Source organism: Mus caroli, unplaced genomic scaffold (assembly GCF_978045245.1).
Source record: "Mus caroli unplaced genomic scaffold, Mus_caroli_1 scaffold_18, whole genome shotgun sequence".
Taxonomy (NCBI): domain Eukaryota; kingdom Metazoa; phylum Chordata; class Mammalia; order Rodentia; family Muridae; genus Mus; species Mus caroli.
The window spans coordinates 7,422,338-7,437,380 of NW_028227273.1; the positions used below are offsets into that span (position 1 = coordinate 7,422,338).

A 15,043-nucleotide genomic window follows, 5' to 3' on the forward strand; every position below is an offset into this window, starting at 1 on the left:
GATGAGAAGCAGCAGGCTCCAGGGCAACTCCTGTGCAAACTGAGCCAGTCTGTGTTCCAGATGCTGTAGCCAGAGGGCTGGAGAGCAAAGCACATCTGAATGCAAACACGCCAAGGATGATCCTTGGCCTTCCCGTGCCCACCACCAGCGAGTGTTTCTTCTTCCTCTGTGAAAAATCCATCGTGCACAGCTTTCTAGAAGTTTCTACCTGTCCTGCTCTGGGATCTCCCAGGTCAAGTGGCCTGCAAAGGGAAGGCTAACGCTGAGGGTTTTCCACTCCATCCTACTTCTACTTTCCTGGGCCTCTTCTGATTTCACTAGGAGAGAGGGTTCTTGAAGGCAGCAGTTCTCAACTTGTGGGTCATGATCCCTTTGAGGGGGTTGAAGGACCCTTTCACAGGGATCCCCTAAGACCACTGGAAAATAGATATTTATATTACGATTCATAACAGTAGCAAATTACAGTTATGAAATAGCAATGAAAATAATTTTATGGTTGGGGGAGGTCACCACAGTGTGTGGAGCTAAATTAAAGGGGCGCAGCATTAGGAAGGTTGAGAACCACTGCTCTAAGGAGTATGGAGGACTTCTAGGTTTCTAGAGCTCCTGTATATGTGCATCATGATCTGGGACTCAGGAGGCTTGGGTTCAAGTCCCAGTACTGTCACATAACAGGCAAGTGACTGGCACATTAGATAAGGGCTGAGTCAGTCTCTGATAATGAAGATGTACGTGGCTGGTGCCGGACCAGACGGAAGCAAGAAGCTGGACCTCTTTCAGATGCTCTCTTCTAACCGGGTCTTTGTGTGGGCTCTAGAGGGACTGCCAGGGAATACAAACCCAGCTGTGAACAAGAAGGCCTGAATCCTGAGTTCCACATCTCCCTTCAAACCACCAACCCCAGTTTGTGGGTACTGCGGCCTTCCAGACAACCACCACCTGCCTATTCTGCCCGCTCTCCTGCGCAACCCAAGGGGCGATGGCAGCCACTTACCCCAGCTGAGAGAAGTTGTAGAGGGTCTGCCACAGCCGCAGCATTTGTCTGCAAGTCACGAGGGCTTCCTCCGGGCCTTTCAGCACCTGCTCCAGCTTCACCTTGGTGAACATCAGGCTATGGAAAGGAGAGCTACCGTCAGCAGGCCCTGGCGAGGCTTTCCTCCAAGGGTGACGCTGGGGAGAATTCCACACCACCTGCTCACGTCCCCAGCCCACAGAAGCACAGCCTCTACCACACTCATCGGATGCTAGCTTTCTCTCCGTGCCTCAGTTTCTCCTCACCTTCAGAGCCTAACAACGGGACACCTTTTAGTGTTTGCGAGTGTCTGCCTCACTCACCTACCCACCTTGATCATACAAGTATCTCCCTGCCCACCTCTTCCAGTAGTCAACCATGACTCAGCTCTGCCTGGTGTATTCTGCACCTTTGCAAGCTCAGCTAAGTAACACCTCGAGATCTACTAACCCATGGCCGGGATTTATACTTCTGTGCCCCACAAAGGGGCCTAGTATCAAGCCTCAGCAAGAGCCACAATTGGAAAGTAGCCTCTTATTGTGTCTTATGTGTATGGGCTTTTATCTTGCACGTATGGCCGGGCCATGTTCCTGCAGTCAGAAGGCAGCTTTCAATCAATACCCAGAACACATCGGTGGAGGCCAAAGCGTTTAAAGCAGACCTCGTTCACTAAAGGCCTAGGGAGGGCCAGGAAGCCGTGCAGGGTCAAGTGCTAGCCTTTTCTCGTTAGGGAGTCTACCTGTGCTGGAAGAGGGGGCCAGGCGACATGGAAGTATCACTGCGTACCAGTGTTTTGAGATCAACACACTGGCAATATATTTTATACAGCAGCTACCTAGTTGTCTACCTTGGCTGAATGACTGAGCCTCTGTGATCCATACAAGGCTGGGGCCTAGTTCTCAGAGTGCTCAGCGAGCACTGAGACTCTCTGATCCATCTTACCACTGCGAGAGAATCAGAGGGACCATCGGGCCATAAACTTGACAACAAGCATGGCTCATGTGGCCACACAGGCCTGCTCCAGGGAGGCTGAAGTGGGCTGTGAGCCCCACCTGAAGTGCCCAGGCTGCAGTCTCACCTCAAGAGGCACAGCCTTATTTTTCTCTGGGCTGAGGCCTGGGCCTCCATGTTCGCCCCCTTGGCCTTTTACAGCTCTTTTTAGACTACGACTTGGTAGACAATAACGAAGACGGTGGAATTCACCCTACTGTGATACTCAGAAGAGAGTCTGGGTTCTGGGCACACATTTTTTCCCCACTCTTCCTCAAAAATACCTTTTGTGTTGCTGCGTTAGCATCTGCCCTCTCCCTACCGTGGCCTCCCCTCTCCATCTGCCCATCAGTCTGGACTTACTTATTTCTGATAGGCTCTCATACAGCCGAGGACCGCCTAGAACTCACTCTATGGCTGGGAATGCCCCTGAGTTCTAGGCACTTTCGCCTCCACCCACCACGTGCTGTGATTACAGTGTGTGTAAATGCCCTCATGAGCGAAAACTTCCAAAGAGGCTGCATCTGGCTCTGAGAGGACACACCTGGAAAGGAGGCCCGTCAGCAGAGATGGACTGGCTGATTAGAATCTCAGTACAGTGGAGAGACTGGAATGGTGCAGGCCCGGAGGCCAATTACCTGATCTTAGAATAAGCTCCGGCCCCCCAGAACATCCACTCCTTGCCCATATCTATGTTGGACTTAGCATCTCATGACAGTAAATAAAGGACCTTTAAAGACTCTATTGACTAGCAGACAACTAGCTCCTATCAATCTGAAAGCTACGAATGTCACCAGACAGCACCTTAGGCCAACGAAACAGCTTCCCCCATCACAGGGAACCTGTCTCTATGATGGACTTGGATTTATGACTTTCTCTGTTCTGTAAAACTATAAAATCTTTTTTTTTTTTAAACTGCTTCCATGTGGGAACATGGAATGTGGGTTAATGTAAATCTGTGCTCTGGGACCATGGTCACTTAAAATGGCTTCAGGAATAACTGTCTCTTATTCCCTTTAAGATGAGAGCTGTGAATATTATGCCGACACCCTGTTTTGTGTAGTATTAGAGTCTGGACTCCGGGCCTCACGTGCCCCAGAAGCACTTCTACCAACTTTTTGGTTTTTGTTGAGTTTGGCTTTTGAGACATGCTCTTGCTACGGTCTCCGGGCACACCTGGGACTCTCGACGTAGTCTAGGCTTGAAGTCCTGCACAAGCCTCTGGGGTCCCAGGCATGCCCCACCACGCCCAGTACCACCTGGACTTTATACCCCACGTTGCCCGGCCCTTCTGCCACATTTCTTGAGCATCATGCCCGTGACCCATCTTCTGCTTTGTCAGGTCCCGAGGGTAGAGACTGGCAGAACAGGGCTCAGCCAGGAGGGAGAAGCTGCAGGGTGCTGCCTGCCTCTTCTTCCCTAGATCCCTACAAAGTCCAATATGCCAATGTTAGGAGGTGTCTCTGCCTTCAGGAATACAAAGTGGAAGATACAATTTCTGCTTTAAGGGAATAATTAGAGTGCTATAAATGCCGGCTTGCCCAGAGAATCACGCGCTGCTGTGTTTTCAGATCTGAATGCAGAGGAAGAGAAGGAGCAGCGTCTTGCTGGAGCTGCTGTCGGATGACCAGGTGGAAGGAGGAGAAGTGTGAGAGAGTGAAGGAACCCAGGCTGGGCAGGAAGGCAACAGCACTGAGAGCCAAGTGTTAGAGAGCTTCAACCTGAGTTCCCAGAGCAACCCAGGCCTCAACCTTTGGGACTCTATACAGATAGCCTTCTTGGCCATACATCCCTCCCCGTTGCTGCTACTGAGTCACACCTAAGTCCCCACATCAGAGCTAGGATGAGCTCGTGGAAGACTGGCCAGAGGTACCATGTGCCTGGGACAGAAAGGGTGAGTTGGGTAAAGAGCCTCCATCCGCACAGGCTGTATCCTCCCTCCCAGTGGCTGGCATTCCACTAGCTTGAGTGATCTGGAGTGGAATTTCTCAATCCAACCACATCCACGCTATGTTGGGCAAGAGCCCCAACAATCACCCCTGGCTGTGAGCCTCAGGCTGAGGGTCCTGAGTTAGGCCCTTTCCCCAGCCTTGAGTAGGCTCAACAAACCCAGGATGGTTTTTACAACCTAGCTGGAGTCCCCCTGGCCTCGCCGCATTTGCAATCTCCTACAAGAGCTTTGAGGAGTGGACCTGCCTGCACAGCTTGCTCTGCAACTCCATCCAGCTGAGACAAAGAATGGGTCTGTGGTCTCTCCCTATATAAACACAGAGCTGGAAATTAAACGTTGAGCCTCGATCAGAGACTTTATCTCAGCTTCATCTTTCTCTCCCACCCCTCTGTCCTATTTCTTTTCCAGGCCCACTTCAGGGACCCAGTTAATCCACGGCTGCTGGACAGCCACACCGAGGCTCGAAATTAGCTCCTGAGGCTGGAAGTTGAGCACTGCTGGAGGAGTCATACAACAGAGCTCCACCTGCCTAATGTCCACACCATCAGTGCGCAGGCCTCTGTGCAATCCTCAAGGCCTTCCAGTTTGGGCTCCACCTCCCATTCCTACCTTCTCCCCCCTGCCGCTCCCCCCTCCCCCGTGTCACCCTCAGGCTTCTTCGGTATTTCCATGTGGCCGTATATTCCCTTCCCAATGTAAGTCTTCATAATATCTGGAAGTACACACTGTTGGCTTGTCTCAAACTTAGTGTTAGACATAACGGTGGCGACAGGGATCTACAGACTCAGGTCTTTAAACACTTGGATCCACATCTCACTAAGGCGCTCCTTATCTAGCCCTTCAGACAGAGCCCTTGGCGTGCCATTGTAACTGTCTGGAGTGATGGTTACAGCCTCATCAGAACCCTGTCTATTTGGGGGCGGGGGCGGGGGCGGGGGCGGGGGTGGGGTGGGGGAACAACAGGAAAGGCAGATTGAGCAAGCCTGGTTTTCTCCTATCTTCAGACCCGTCATATATCACATAGAGATAAGTCTAAAATGTCTTTAAGGTGAATTATAAAACTTTAGGAAGCAATTCCAAGGCTGAGGTCCTCCTTCAAGAAACCCCTAGGTGACTGTACATTCAGCTAGCACCTAATTACACGCCACGCCTCTCGTTTGAAAAGTTTAATAATGGAGATAAGTTCATAGGAAGTATTTCTAATCAGATATTCCAGGAAGAAGTCTGTGTATAGGTGGGAAATTCACCATTTATCTTTGTGTCCAGCAGTTTATGCCCACCTGGCCAATAAGTTTCACCCGCTCACTCACCCCTCAGCAGCAATGCCCTGCTTCCCCAGTTCCTGGGTTGGTACTTAGCATACGTGCTTAGCGTGGGAGTCTGGTCACTTGACTCCTTAGAGCTGCACTGTGGGAGGGACTCACAATATTGATAGGCAACACACTAGTCAATTCCATTCCAAACTGCTCACAAGCAAGTTCTTACCTCTTATGAGTGGCTCTGTGGAGGAGCCACGTGGTCTAGGTGTACTATGTGTGTTCTAGGGGTGGTGTGCAGGTGTCTGGCTTTTTCTGACTGGGGGTTCATCTCTGGGGTCAAAGGCAAAAAAAAAAAGTATAACTGAAACTTAATCTACTGGGCCCTGACGAAAGCTATTCCAGGAGAGGGATGGCCAACTGTAATCATTATTGGCCTTAAACGGCACCATGAATATTGGCCTGAGAGACAGAAACTTGAATCAAAGTCTCACCTCTGTTGAGCGTGTCACAGGCTCCATGCCTGGAAAGCAGGAGGAAAGTCACCTACTCACATACTCTCCCCATGAGGCTGAAACCCTGATGAGCTATGACCAGCAGCTGAAACCCCAGGGAAGCCACAGCTGTCCTGAACATCAGCAGGCAGGCTTTCTGCTTTGAAGTTGAGACTTTATCAGATCCAGAGGAACATGTTTCTAGGCCAGTTGCCTCTGAAGGTTCTGGAAAATGCCTGAGCTTGCTGGCCTGCCCAGTCGTCTGTAGCCCCTATGACAAGTGAGGAAGCACCCTCTTTGGTTGTGATGACCCTTTTGCAAGTGTCCAGCAGGAAGCTAGAGTGCAGACAGAAGTCTGGCCTCTCATGGAACAAGATGAGGGGATCACCCTGGCCCTGGCTCACTTCCTGTCCAGTGAGAGGTGGGGTACTTCATTCTTTTCCAGAGCCCCAGCCTGTCCAAATGTGCCTGCGCAGCTGCAAAGCAGAGATGGCCATGGAACAACATGGCTGCCCAGTTGCTGCAAAACTGTTCTCTGCTATTCTCAGACCCGTCTTCCTGCAAGGCTCAGACTTGCCTTGGCTGGTTAGGCCTTATCTTCCAGTGGCTTTCCTTACTACACAGACAAGTCTGAGCCAAACCACAGAAGAACATAGTTGAGGTGGAAGGATCCCTCAGAGCCTCTGGATGTCCCCAGGGGCCAGAGAAATTTCAAGGAAGCAAGCCTTCAGGGAAGCTTCCAGAACATGCCGTTATTCCTGGCCCCACTACTCCCCACTGTGCTCTTGAGGTCCCAGGAGGCTTTTCTTATTCTCTCTGGCTCCTGGAAGGGTGGCGGCAGGTGTGGCGAGTGTACAGAAGGGGACATTATCTCTCTAAAGGACAGTAATTAGTAATTCTAGCTGATGGCCTGCTGCGCCCTTTTAATGAAGAGTTCTATTTTTATAGAAAACATATAATTGAGTGGAAAAGCAAGGTGTACTCTGAGTGAGGGCCGCACTGCTATAAGGTTTAACTCCTCAGGTCGGAGCCGGAGCCCAGTGGAATCCCTGGCTTCCCCAGTTTGGCCTCAGAGAGCTGAGCTGACTCTGATGACAATGGCATCCCTGGTTGGAGCCATGCAGCCTGGGGTAAGACACAAACTAAGAGCCCCATCCACACCCTGATCTGTAAAACTCGAATGGCAACAGTTCCTATGACTCCTGGGGCCGCTGGGAGAACGAGGTCAATGCAGGAATGCAATACCCCAGTGGTCCAGGCAGGCCACAGTGCCCAGCTACCAGTTCTAGTCCCCGTGCTACCCCTTATCAGGTATTTAACCTCACTTGATAGGTCACCTCACTTTGCCATTAACTTCTTCACATCAGAGTTAAATTATGGTGGGTGTGGTAGTGTGGGTGTGGTAACGCAAACCTATGCCCCAAGCACTCAGGAGGTAGAGACAGGAGGATCAGTGGTTCGAGGCCAGCCTAGGTTACATGAGATCTTGCTCTATTAAAAACAGCACAAATAAAGTCAAATCAGTACAATTAAGCAGGACCAGGGCCGTGAGATGCCCAAATCCTCCAGGTTTCCTCCCTCCTCCTCCTTCTGCCCCAGGAGTCCCTTCCTGCCAATCTGAGTGTCTCCTGGGGTGTACAAGTGTCCAGCTTCACACCCATTTGCCACCCCTCTCCCCACTAGGGCAGCAAGCAGAGCAGAGGATGCAGTCTCTGCCACAGAGAGACCTTCAGACTCCAAAATACAAGGGGGGGGTGGTGCGGGGGGAAGGTCAGCATCCAGTCTTCAGGCCAGAGGCTTAGGTCTGAAATGTGAAAGCTCCAAGAACAGAGGTGTCTCTGGGGACCAGTGAACTTGGGTGCCAGAGGGATCAGGAGGGTAGCCGGGGGCGGGGGTGGGGGATAGATGAGGGTGGTGGTGGTGGTGGAGGAAGCTGAAAAGCAGGGTTAAAATCTAGAGCAGCAACAGAGGTCCCCGCTTCATGACAGAGTAACAGGATGTGCACGGACACAGAGAGGAGCTGTCCTCCCTCGGGGGACACCCACAGCACCAGCCAGTCCCCTAGGTGCCCGTGCAGCCGGTGATCACCACCAGGCTTCTGCAAGGAGGCCCAGCCTCATCTTGGATGCCAGGGCCATGCTAAGTGGCGTAGGGGCTCCCTAGATCCTCCACATCCCACTGCTCTGGGAAAGCCAGGAGGAGGAGGGGCCGGTTACTCAGGCACCTCCTGGAGGGTGTGACTTTTATAGGGACTCTCACAGGAATGGCCTCCCTGAGAGGGGAGGGGCCGTCCCTAGTTTTATGACTGTCCCTCAGGCTAATCTCTAAGCAGTTCTTAACCTTAAAGCTAATGATTTTCCCCTGCGGTGTGGAGGATTACTGTAACCCATGTTCCCTAATCTCGAGGGCTCATAATGATCTCTCCACCTCTTAATAAATTTAACTCAATCCGACTTTGAAGCTTTAAAAAGCAACAGCCCAAAAGTCCCGGCTTCCTGGTGTAGTAACTCACGGCCTTCAAAGGCCCCGCATGCTCCACCCAGTGAGGAGCCCCAGCCTACAGATCTGGTCCATGGTGCCCTGAACAAACTATTCCATCTGTGTGCAGTACCGACTGTCAGCTGACCCCACCCCACCAGCCTCCCAACGTCCTTCTACCACAGGTCACTTAACAACCCCCTCTAATAACCTCTCAGACTTGAACACCACTCACACTACAAAAGGCCTTGCCATTTCAGGTAAGGCTGAGAAGCTCTCAGTTAGGACAAGGGGAGGTTCTGGCCTGGTAGACAGAGCCTCAGTCTCTGCATCTGTGGTTTCCAGCCAGCTTGCTAACCCTAATGGCTTCCCACTGAAGAGGCAGGCTCTTGCGGGCAGGGCAGTTAATGCAAGCACAGGGCTCTGTCCCGGTCCTTAAGTCACTACAGTCACTACGGAGGTGCTCGCGGTAGAGCCAAGGAGGAGAAATGCTGAACGCCAACCCCCGCTCAGCCAAGGAGGAGCTGACCTTTGAGAAGGATCTGAGGGTGCCAGTGATTATGCCTGGCTTAGCAGTTCCTCGGCCACATGGCCAGAGAGTCCTGGCTGCTGTCCCCGCGCACGGTGGCAGCCAAGTGTGTTTAATGAACCCAGCAGAGTGATAAACTATGTTAGTGTTTAATGCCTTTGATCCCAACCCCCTCTTCAAGTGTTGGTATTTTAAGTATCCTTTTGATGTGCTACAAGTCCTTAATAAGAACAATCCAATAAACACACTGGGTTTAAGGCAGAAATGTTAGCACAAGTCCCAGGACTCCGATCCCTTCTGCTTGGTGGACTACCCCTCCAGAAATATGTCACATGCAACTTGATAAGTAGGTGTGTTGAGGTGGGGGTGGGGTGGGTAGGTGGCTCGGAGAAATGCCCTGGAGGCTCAGTTTCAGCCTGGACTGGATCTAGCTACAGTCTGGCTCCAGCGGATGCCTAGTTAGATCACCTCAAACATTTTCCAAAACAGCCCTGGTTTCCTGGGGCCGATGGATGCAGCAGCTCGTTTGTTTATCTGGGGCGAGCAGTGGCTTGTGGAGAGGGCCATATTGTTCCTCCACTGGCAAGTTCCTCTGTGGCTCTGACACATGGTTCCCTCAGGACTTCCCCAGCCTCCTAGGACTAGGGGCTGGGCCAGCAGGGGCTCTCAGGAATGTCTATTGTGTCAGATAAGGGATGGGTTGATGGCCCTGCCCACTGTGGAGGTAGGAAGAAAACACATTTACTCCCGTGTCACTTGTGGGCCCTGGGTCCTCAGAGTCAGTCTGGCGGGCTGCAGGGCTGGGTGGGGGAATGGCTGACAGCTTGGTTATTGGAAAGCTCCCATCCTTGGCCTAGGGACTTTGTTTGGTTTCTATGGTGACCTTCACTACAAGGGCCTGACTAAAGCTGAAGGAATGTGTTACCTAAAACCATCTCCCGACAGTGCTCATGGTGGTCCATCCCTCCCCACCCCAGATTCCTGTCCCTCCTGGTCAGGCTTCTCAGCTGCTTCAACGATGGGAAGGACCAGCAGAGACAACTCTGAAATTCTCCCTGCTGAAATTCTCCCATTCCCCACAGGAAGCCCGTGGACCGCCTGGCCTTGGGCCTCCTGGTACATGTGTCCAGGGCTTAGTGGGAAGCCCAGAGGATTTCAGGAAGCTGCTGGGGGTATCTGGTTCCCATCATACCAGGTTCATACTGTCCCCGTGGAGGAGTCAGTCTGCCTCATCACGTTTCTGCCTTTTTAAACCTGAGTCGGGCTAACCGAAGGCCGTCCCTCAGCACGGGCATCAAGACCCCTCCACTTGGCTTCCTAATCCCCAAGTAAGAAGGGTCTTCGGCAGCTGGACTCACCAGAGGCCGGGTTCTGCCTTGCGTGCCCACGTGGGAACAGTGACTGTTCCCCTGTGTCACTCACAGCCCAGCCTCATCCGGATCCCCTTCCTTCAAGCTCCTGGCTCACTCACTAAACATCGTCAGTGCCAGGTGTCGATGGGCCCTTGGACACAGAAGTCCACCAACCAGTGACCTTCAGTCCGTGTCTCAGCACACTTGAGAAGCAGAAGAGTCTGGGCAGATTGTTAAATTTATTTAAAGAGAAACACATTGCTGCCGGTGGCACCTAAGTGATAGACGTGACTCAGGGCAGTGACCTGACTTGGCTCTCATACTAGGATAAACTTAGAAGATGGGAGTCTGCTGAGCGGTCAGCATCCTTCTTTGTCTAGGCCTCTCCCAAACCTCTAGAGGGCCTGGCCCCCAGGATAGCCGCTGCAAGGTGGCTTGGTGGGAGACAAGCCATGTCACAGGCCTGAGAACACACTTTGCTGGGGATGATGAGGCCAGGCCGCAGCAGGTTGGTCTGTTGTTTTGCTGAGTAATATTTACTGGACTGGTGGTTTAATTAATTGCTAGCAACAGCTGGAGTCCCATACAGCCTGCTCTTAGCACGGGGGGCAGCTGGGGAAGCGGGACACACAGTCGAAAAGCAGTGACATTTTTCAGTGACCCCCTCACCTGTAATGGATTCAATGACATTTCCTGATAATCCATGGGTTTCTGTACCCCAGGGTTTCATCTGTGGGGGACACTTTTAATTTATTGGCAAAGGGACCTGGCCACTGGATAGAGCTGGCCTGTGTGTGTGTGTGTGTGAGAGAGAGAGAGAGAGAGATATTTTTTTTTTCCTATAAGAAAGATTTATTTTTTCACACTCCGGTGTCCTGAATCCCATGAAATCCTGTCCGTTAGTTTTGTAGTCTTTTAGGGCCAGTTCAGATCAAAGCAGAGCTGATAAAGACGGACTTCTCCACGTCATTGGATCCCACTAATTGAGCAAACCGGGTGAGGGAGGTCTCCTCAGGATAGATCACACCCATTCCCTCGTGCTCTGCAGAACAGCACACTGTAGTAACAGGGAACAATACTGTACAGGGTCTCACACCCTAGAGCTAGCTTCTGCTGCCCCTGGTGCAGTCTGTCAGTGAGCAGTTCTCATGGCATAGGCTGCCCCCTTAAGGCTCTTCCTGCAGAAGCGGAGACACTATTTTCCAGGCAGCGCCACAAGAACACGGTGGAGGTGGGGCAGGGAGGGGAAGAGAAGCACCAGGGAGTGAGGACAGTCAGGGTGCACAAAGGCCACTTCCACCATCACCACGGTTCTGGGGTCTCCGTCTCTTTAAGAACCTGCTGAAAGTTATCTCCTTGCAAATAGAAAAGTTCTCACTCATGTACACCCATGGGGCTCCTCCTGAGGTAGAGGGTGGGAGGGGGTGGGGAGGTGGGGGCAGGGGAGTGGTGGGCATCAATCTCAAAGCCCAGACCTCTCCATCTGCCTGTAAGGACACTCGAGGAGAACAGGGCACGTCCTGGGGAATGCAGCTGGGCACACTCACGCCACAAGGGAGTGAGGGGCTGCCCAATCCATTTCCAAGCAGGACCGTGAGAGTGAAGCCAGTGTGAGAGGAAGCATCTTTCCAGGGTGGCCCTGGAAACAAAGGAGTAGATCCTAGTGCACCCCACACAGCTTGGGGTTCAGGCAGACTCCCAGCAAGGGAATGGCCTCCCAGAGCAGGCCAGGGAGAGTGTACTGGGTCAGCAGAACATTCAGGGCTGAAGTCATGAGAAGATGCTGAGAGCGAAGTGGGAGAGCCAGGGACGGGAGGTGGAACCCTGCTCTTCTCCCTTCCTATCTGGGTTCTCATGCAAGATCTGTCTGGAAAGGCCAAAACAACACTTAAGGTGCTGCTGCGCTGCGGGGGCCAAGCCCCTTGCTCAGCAGTGCTTCTGATCAGTCCTCACGCTGGGCACGACAGACGTTCCTTCCCTTCCCACCCAAGAGTTTTACGCTTTCTTCCTTGAGTGTTTCTTTTCCCACTTAGTCCAACCAAGACAGTAAATGCATGCCCAGGTAAGTGCAGGCATGAGGAGACACACAGAGCCAGCAGTAGTGTCAGGACCAGCAGTGTCAGCCAGCAGTGTCAGAGCCAGTAGTGTCAGGACCTGCCAGGCAGGTGAGGATAATCTAGGTAAAGCAAGGGACCACTGCGGAGAGCTCGCCTGGATTCTTACTGAATATACAAATCACGGGGGTGGGGGGGGGGTGGGGGGGGTGGTGTGGGGGGGGTGGAGAGATGGCTCAGCAGTTAAGAGCACTGACTGCTCTTCCAGAGGTCCTGAGTTCAATTCCCAGCAACCACATGGTGGCTCACAACCATCTGTAATGGGATCCGATGCCCTCTTCTGGTGTGTCTGAAGAGAGCAATGGTGGTGTACTCATATGCATAAAATAAATAAAGAAATCTTAAAAACAAAACAAAACAAACAAACAAACAAAAAACCCCACAGGGTTGGGAAGATAATTGAACAGATAAAGGCATTCGACAACTGAAGCGCCTGAACACCTGAGCACGATCTCTAGGACTCACCTGACAGAAGGAGAGAATTGACCACCTTGAGGTGTCCTATTGGCATCCATGTGTTTGTCATTGCACACGTGTAAATTAAAAATAAATAAAACCAATCTACCACCTGGTATTACTGTATTCCACCTGGGCTTCCCATTGCCCAGACCTGCTTGATCTGTGGGTTAGAATTCCTGAATTGTCTTATTAAAGTTGAATTGACATTTCTCCAAGGTTGGATGGAGCAAGGCTCAGAACCCGAGCTATCTTCCAATTCAGGGATGAACTATCAAAGTGGACACATGCTCTACAGCTGGGACAGCTGGACAGCTGGAACCCACTGGGGCAGGAGAGTGGGGTATGTGGAGAGGACCAGACAGGATCAGGGACTGGGCTGGGGGTAGTTTAGATAACAGACAGCAGAAAGTTTGGGCAAGGAGATGAAGGGAAGAGGCTCAGGGGGCATCAAACATGGCCTCCCCCTAGATGTCCTCACAGAGCCATGATGTGGCTTCTGCCTTGGCTAACCCTGCTGTCCTGGTTTGATGACAGTAGGTCACCTTATGGTGGGTAGGGGAAAGAGACCCAGTTCTACCCTACCTGCTGCTCTCTGACCCAAGAAGCAGGGCTTGCGGTTGGTGCAGTAAACATTAAGGGTCAGGGCCACCCTGAAGGGAAATTACTATTCCCCCAGCTTCCAGAAATGGATGCAGTCTGGATGTTTCCTTTGCCCTCCACCAGGCCAGCTAGCGTTAGGATTTCATCCTTGGCTGGCTGTGCTAGGGTCATGATTAAGTCACATGCCTTACCAAGTGGTGCCCTCAGAACTCGAGGATTGGATGGAAGTGCTATACTGCACATATGCAATCTAACAGTTCTCCCCTGTGAGCCCACAGCCTCTGTGCAGGGTCCAGGAGCCCCACACATTCACAAGTCCCCTCCGAGCACCCTCTGCATAACGCCACAGCCCCTTGCCCTTTCTATGTGTCCTTGTTGCTCTGCTCACAGTGTCTATGCAGTGGACACTTTACCCTGTGTACTGGCTGGCAATGTGTCAGGCTGAGACGTACACAGGCAGCCATGCAGTGACCAAGCCAGCGCTCCACGCAGCAGTGACCCCAGGAGACTCACTTGAAATTTTCAGGATGCTCGGTGATGGCCATATTGATGACGTCTAGGGCGTGCTGGTAATGCTTCTGGGCAGAGAAGAGCAGTGCTAGCAAGTGGAGGGCATTGGCATCATCCCTGCACATCGTCAGGGCCTCCTGAAGTCGCTCCATGGCGCTGGAGATCTGCCGGGAGAGACCGCCAGTTTAGGGACCTTAGACTCCGATTCCAGTATGGAATGGCTCAGTCCTACTCAAGTCAGCCTGGGGCACCAGAAGTAAGCATCTTGAATGGAAAGAGTAGGGAGCCTTAGGTACAAGGGGAAGCCCATTCCCAGAGCTTGGCTATTGGGGTCAACAGAGTCCACTCAGGGGGCGCTCCAGGTAGGTGGGACAGCATGACTAAAGCAGTGTGTGGCCCAGCTAGACAGCAGTCTCCGTTTTCGTACTCTGTGTTTTTCAACTTTATAATTAAGTGTTGTTGTTTAGAAAGGATAGATAGGGAAGGTGAGGCCAGATCGCATCATGGCCAAGGAAGCCATGGAAAGAGTCTGAGAAGTGCCACAGTTGAGGCAAACCTTTTCCCTCCCTTGGGTGGGGCAGACCTGCTGACATACAGAGCCCAAGTGTTTACAGCTTGGGTGTGCCTCCCTGGTGTGGAACGAAGGACCACGGGCTCCCACTGCTTTGAGTCTGGCAGACAGACAGGCAAGGAAGATGACACAAGCCTGCCTCTGCTGCCTTACCAAATCCTTGCTCCTAGCTGGGATTGGGGGAAAAAAATCTGATAGTCTCCTCTGTTGAGGAAGCTCTATGGAGCCCAGCGTGTCTCAGGATGGATCGTAAGATCTCTGTGATCTTTCTCTGTCTGATTCTACCAGGTACCTTCACCCTTGCCCTGGCTGGACCACAGAGGTCAGAAAGTTCAATGAATCTCCTCACTTGGGCTGGCCTGAGAACCCTCCACAGGGCCTGGAAAGTTTCCACAGATATTAAGGAGTGAAGGAAATTCTGATCGTCACCAATGGAAATACACACCTACTAAGGAGGCTGGGTTGTCCTGGTGTGTGCCCACCCTTCACTACCTCCTCCTTCTTCAGCAAACATATGCAAGGTGATCTCTTGCTCCTTGGATCCTGGGGCTACCTGCCACCTGCTATCTGAATCAAAACAGCATGCTCTTTGGAGACTATTAGGCCGTTAGAGAAAGCAACATCTTATTTGCCAATTTGAAAGCTCTGGGCCTCTTATCCCCCGGAGCTCTTGCCTCCTGTAATTGCATTTCCTATAGGCTAGGCACATGCTGTGCTGGGATGAATC

The 15,043-nt window shown here is 52.1% G+C and overlaps 1 protein-coding gene across 4 annotated transcripts in view; it reads right to left on the bottom strand.

Moving 5' to 3' along the window:
• Positions 1-15,043, bottom strand: part of Ttc7a (tetratricopeptide repeat domain 7A) — a 102,014-nt gene that overhangs the window by 21,809 nt on the left and 65,162 nt on the right. For 3 of the 4 annotated variants that reach the window (XM_021186046.3, XM_021186047.3, XM_085833194.1), the window contains 2 exons: positions 13,749-13,909; positions 995-1,111 (listed from right to left, as the gene is read on the bottom strand). In XM_021186046.3, the coding sequence (XP_021041705.1) occupies positions 995-1,111; positions 13,749-13,909 (278 nt within the window). Of the gene's footprint in view, positions 1-994; positions 1,112-11,131; positions 11,702-13,748; positions 13,910-15,043 lie in introns of those variants that run through there. The other variant, XM_029471351.2, reaches the window with a different exon arrangement.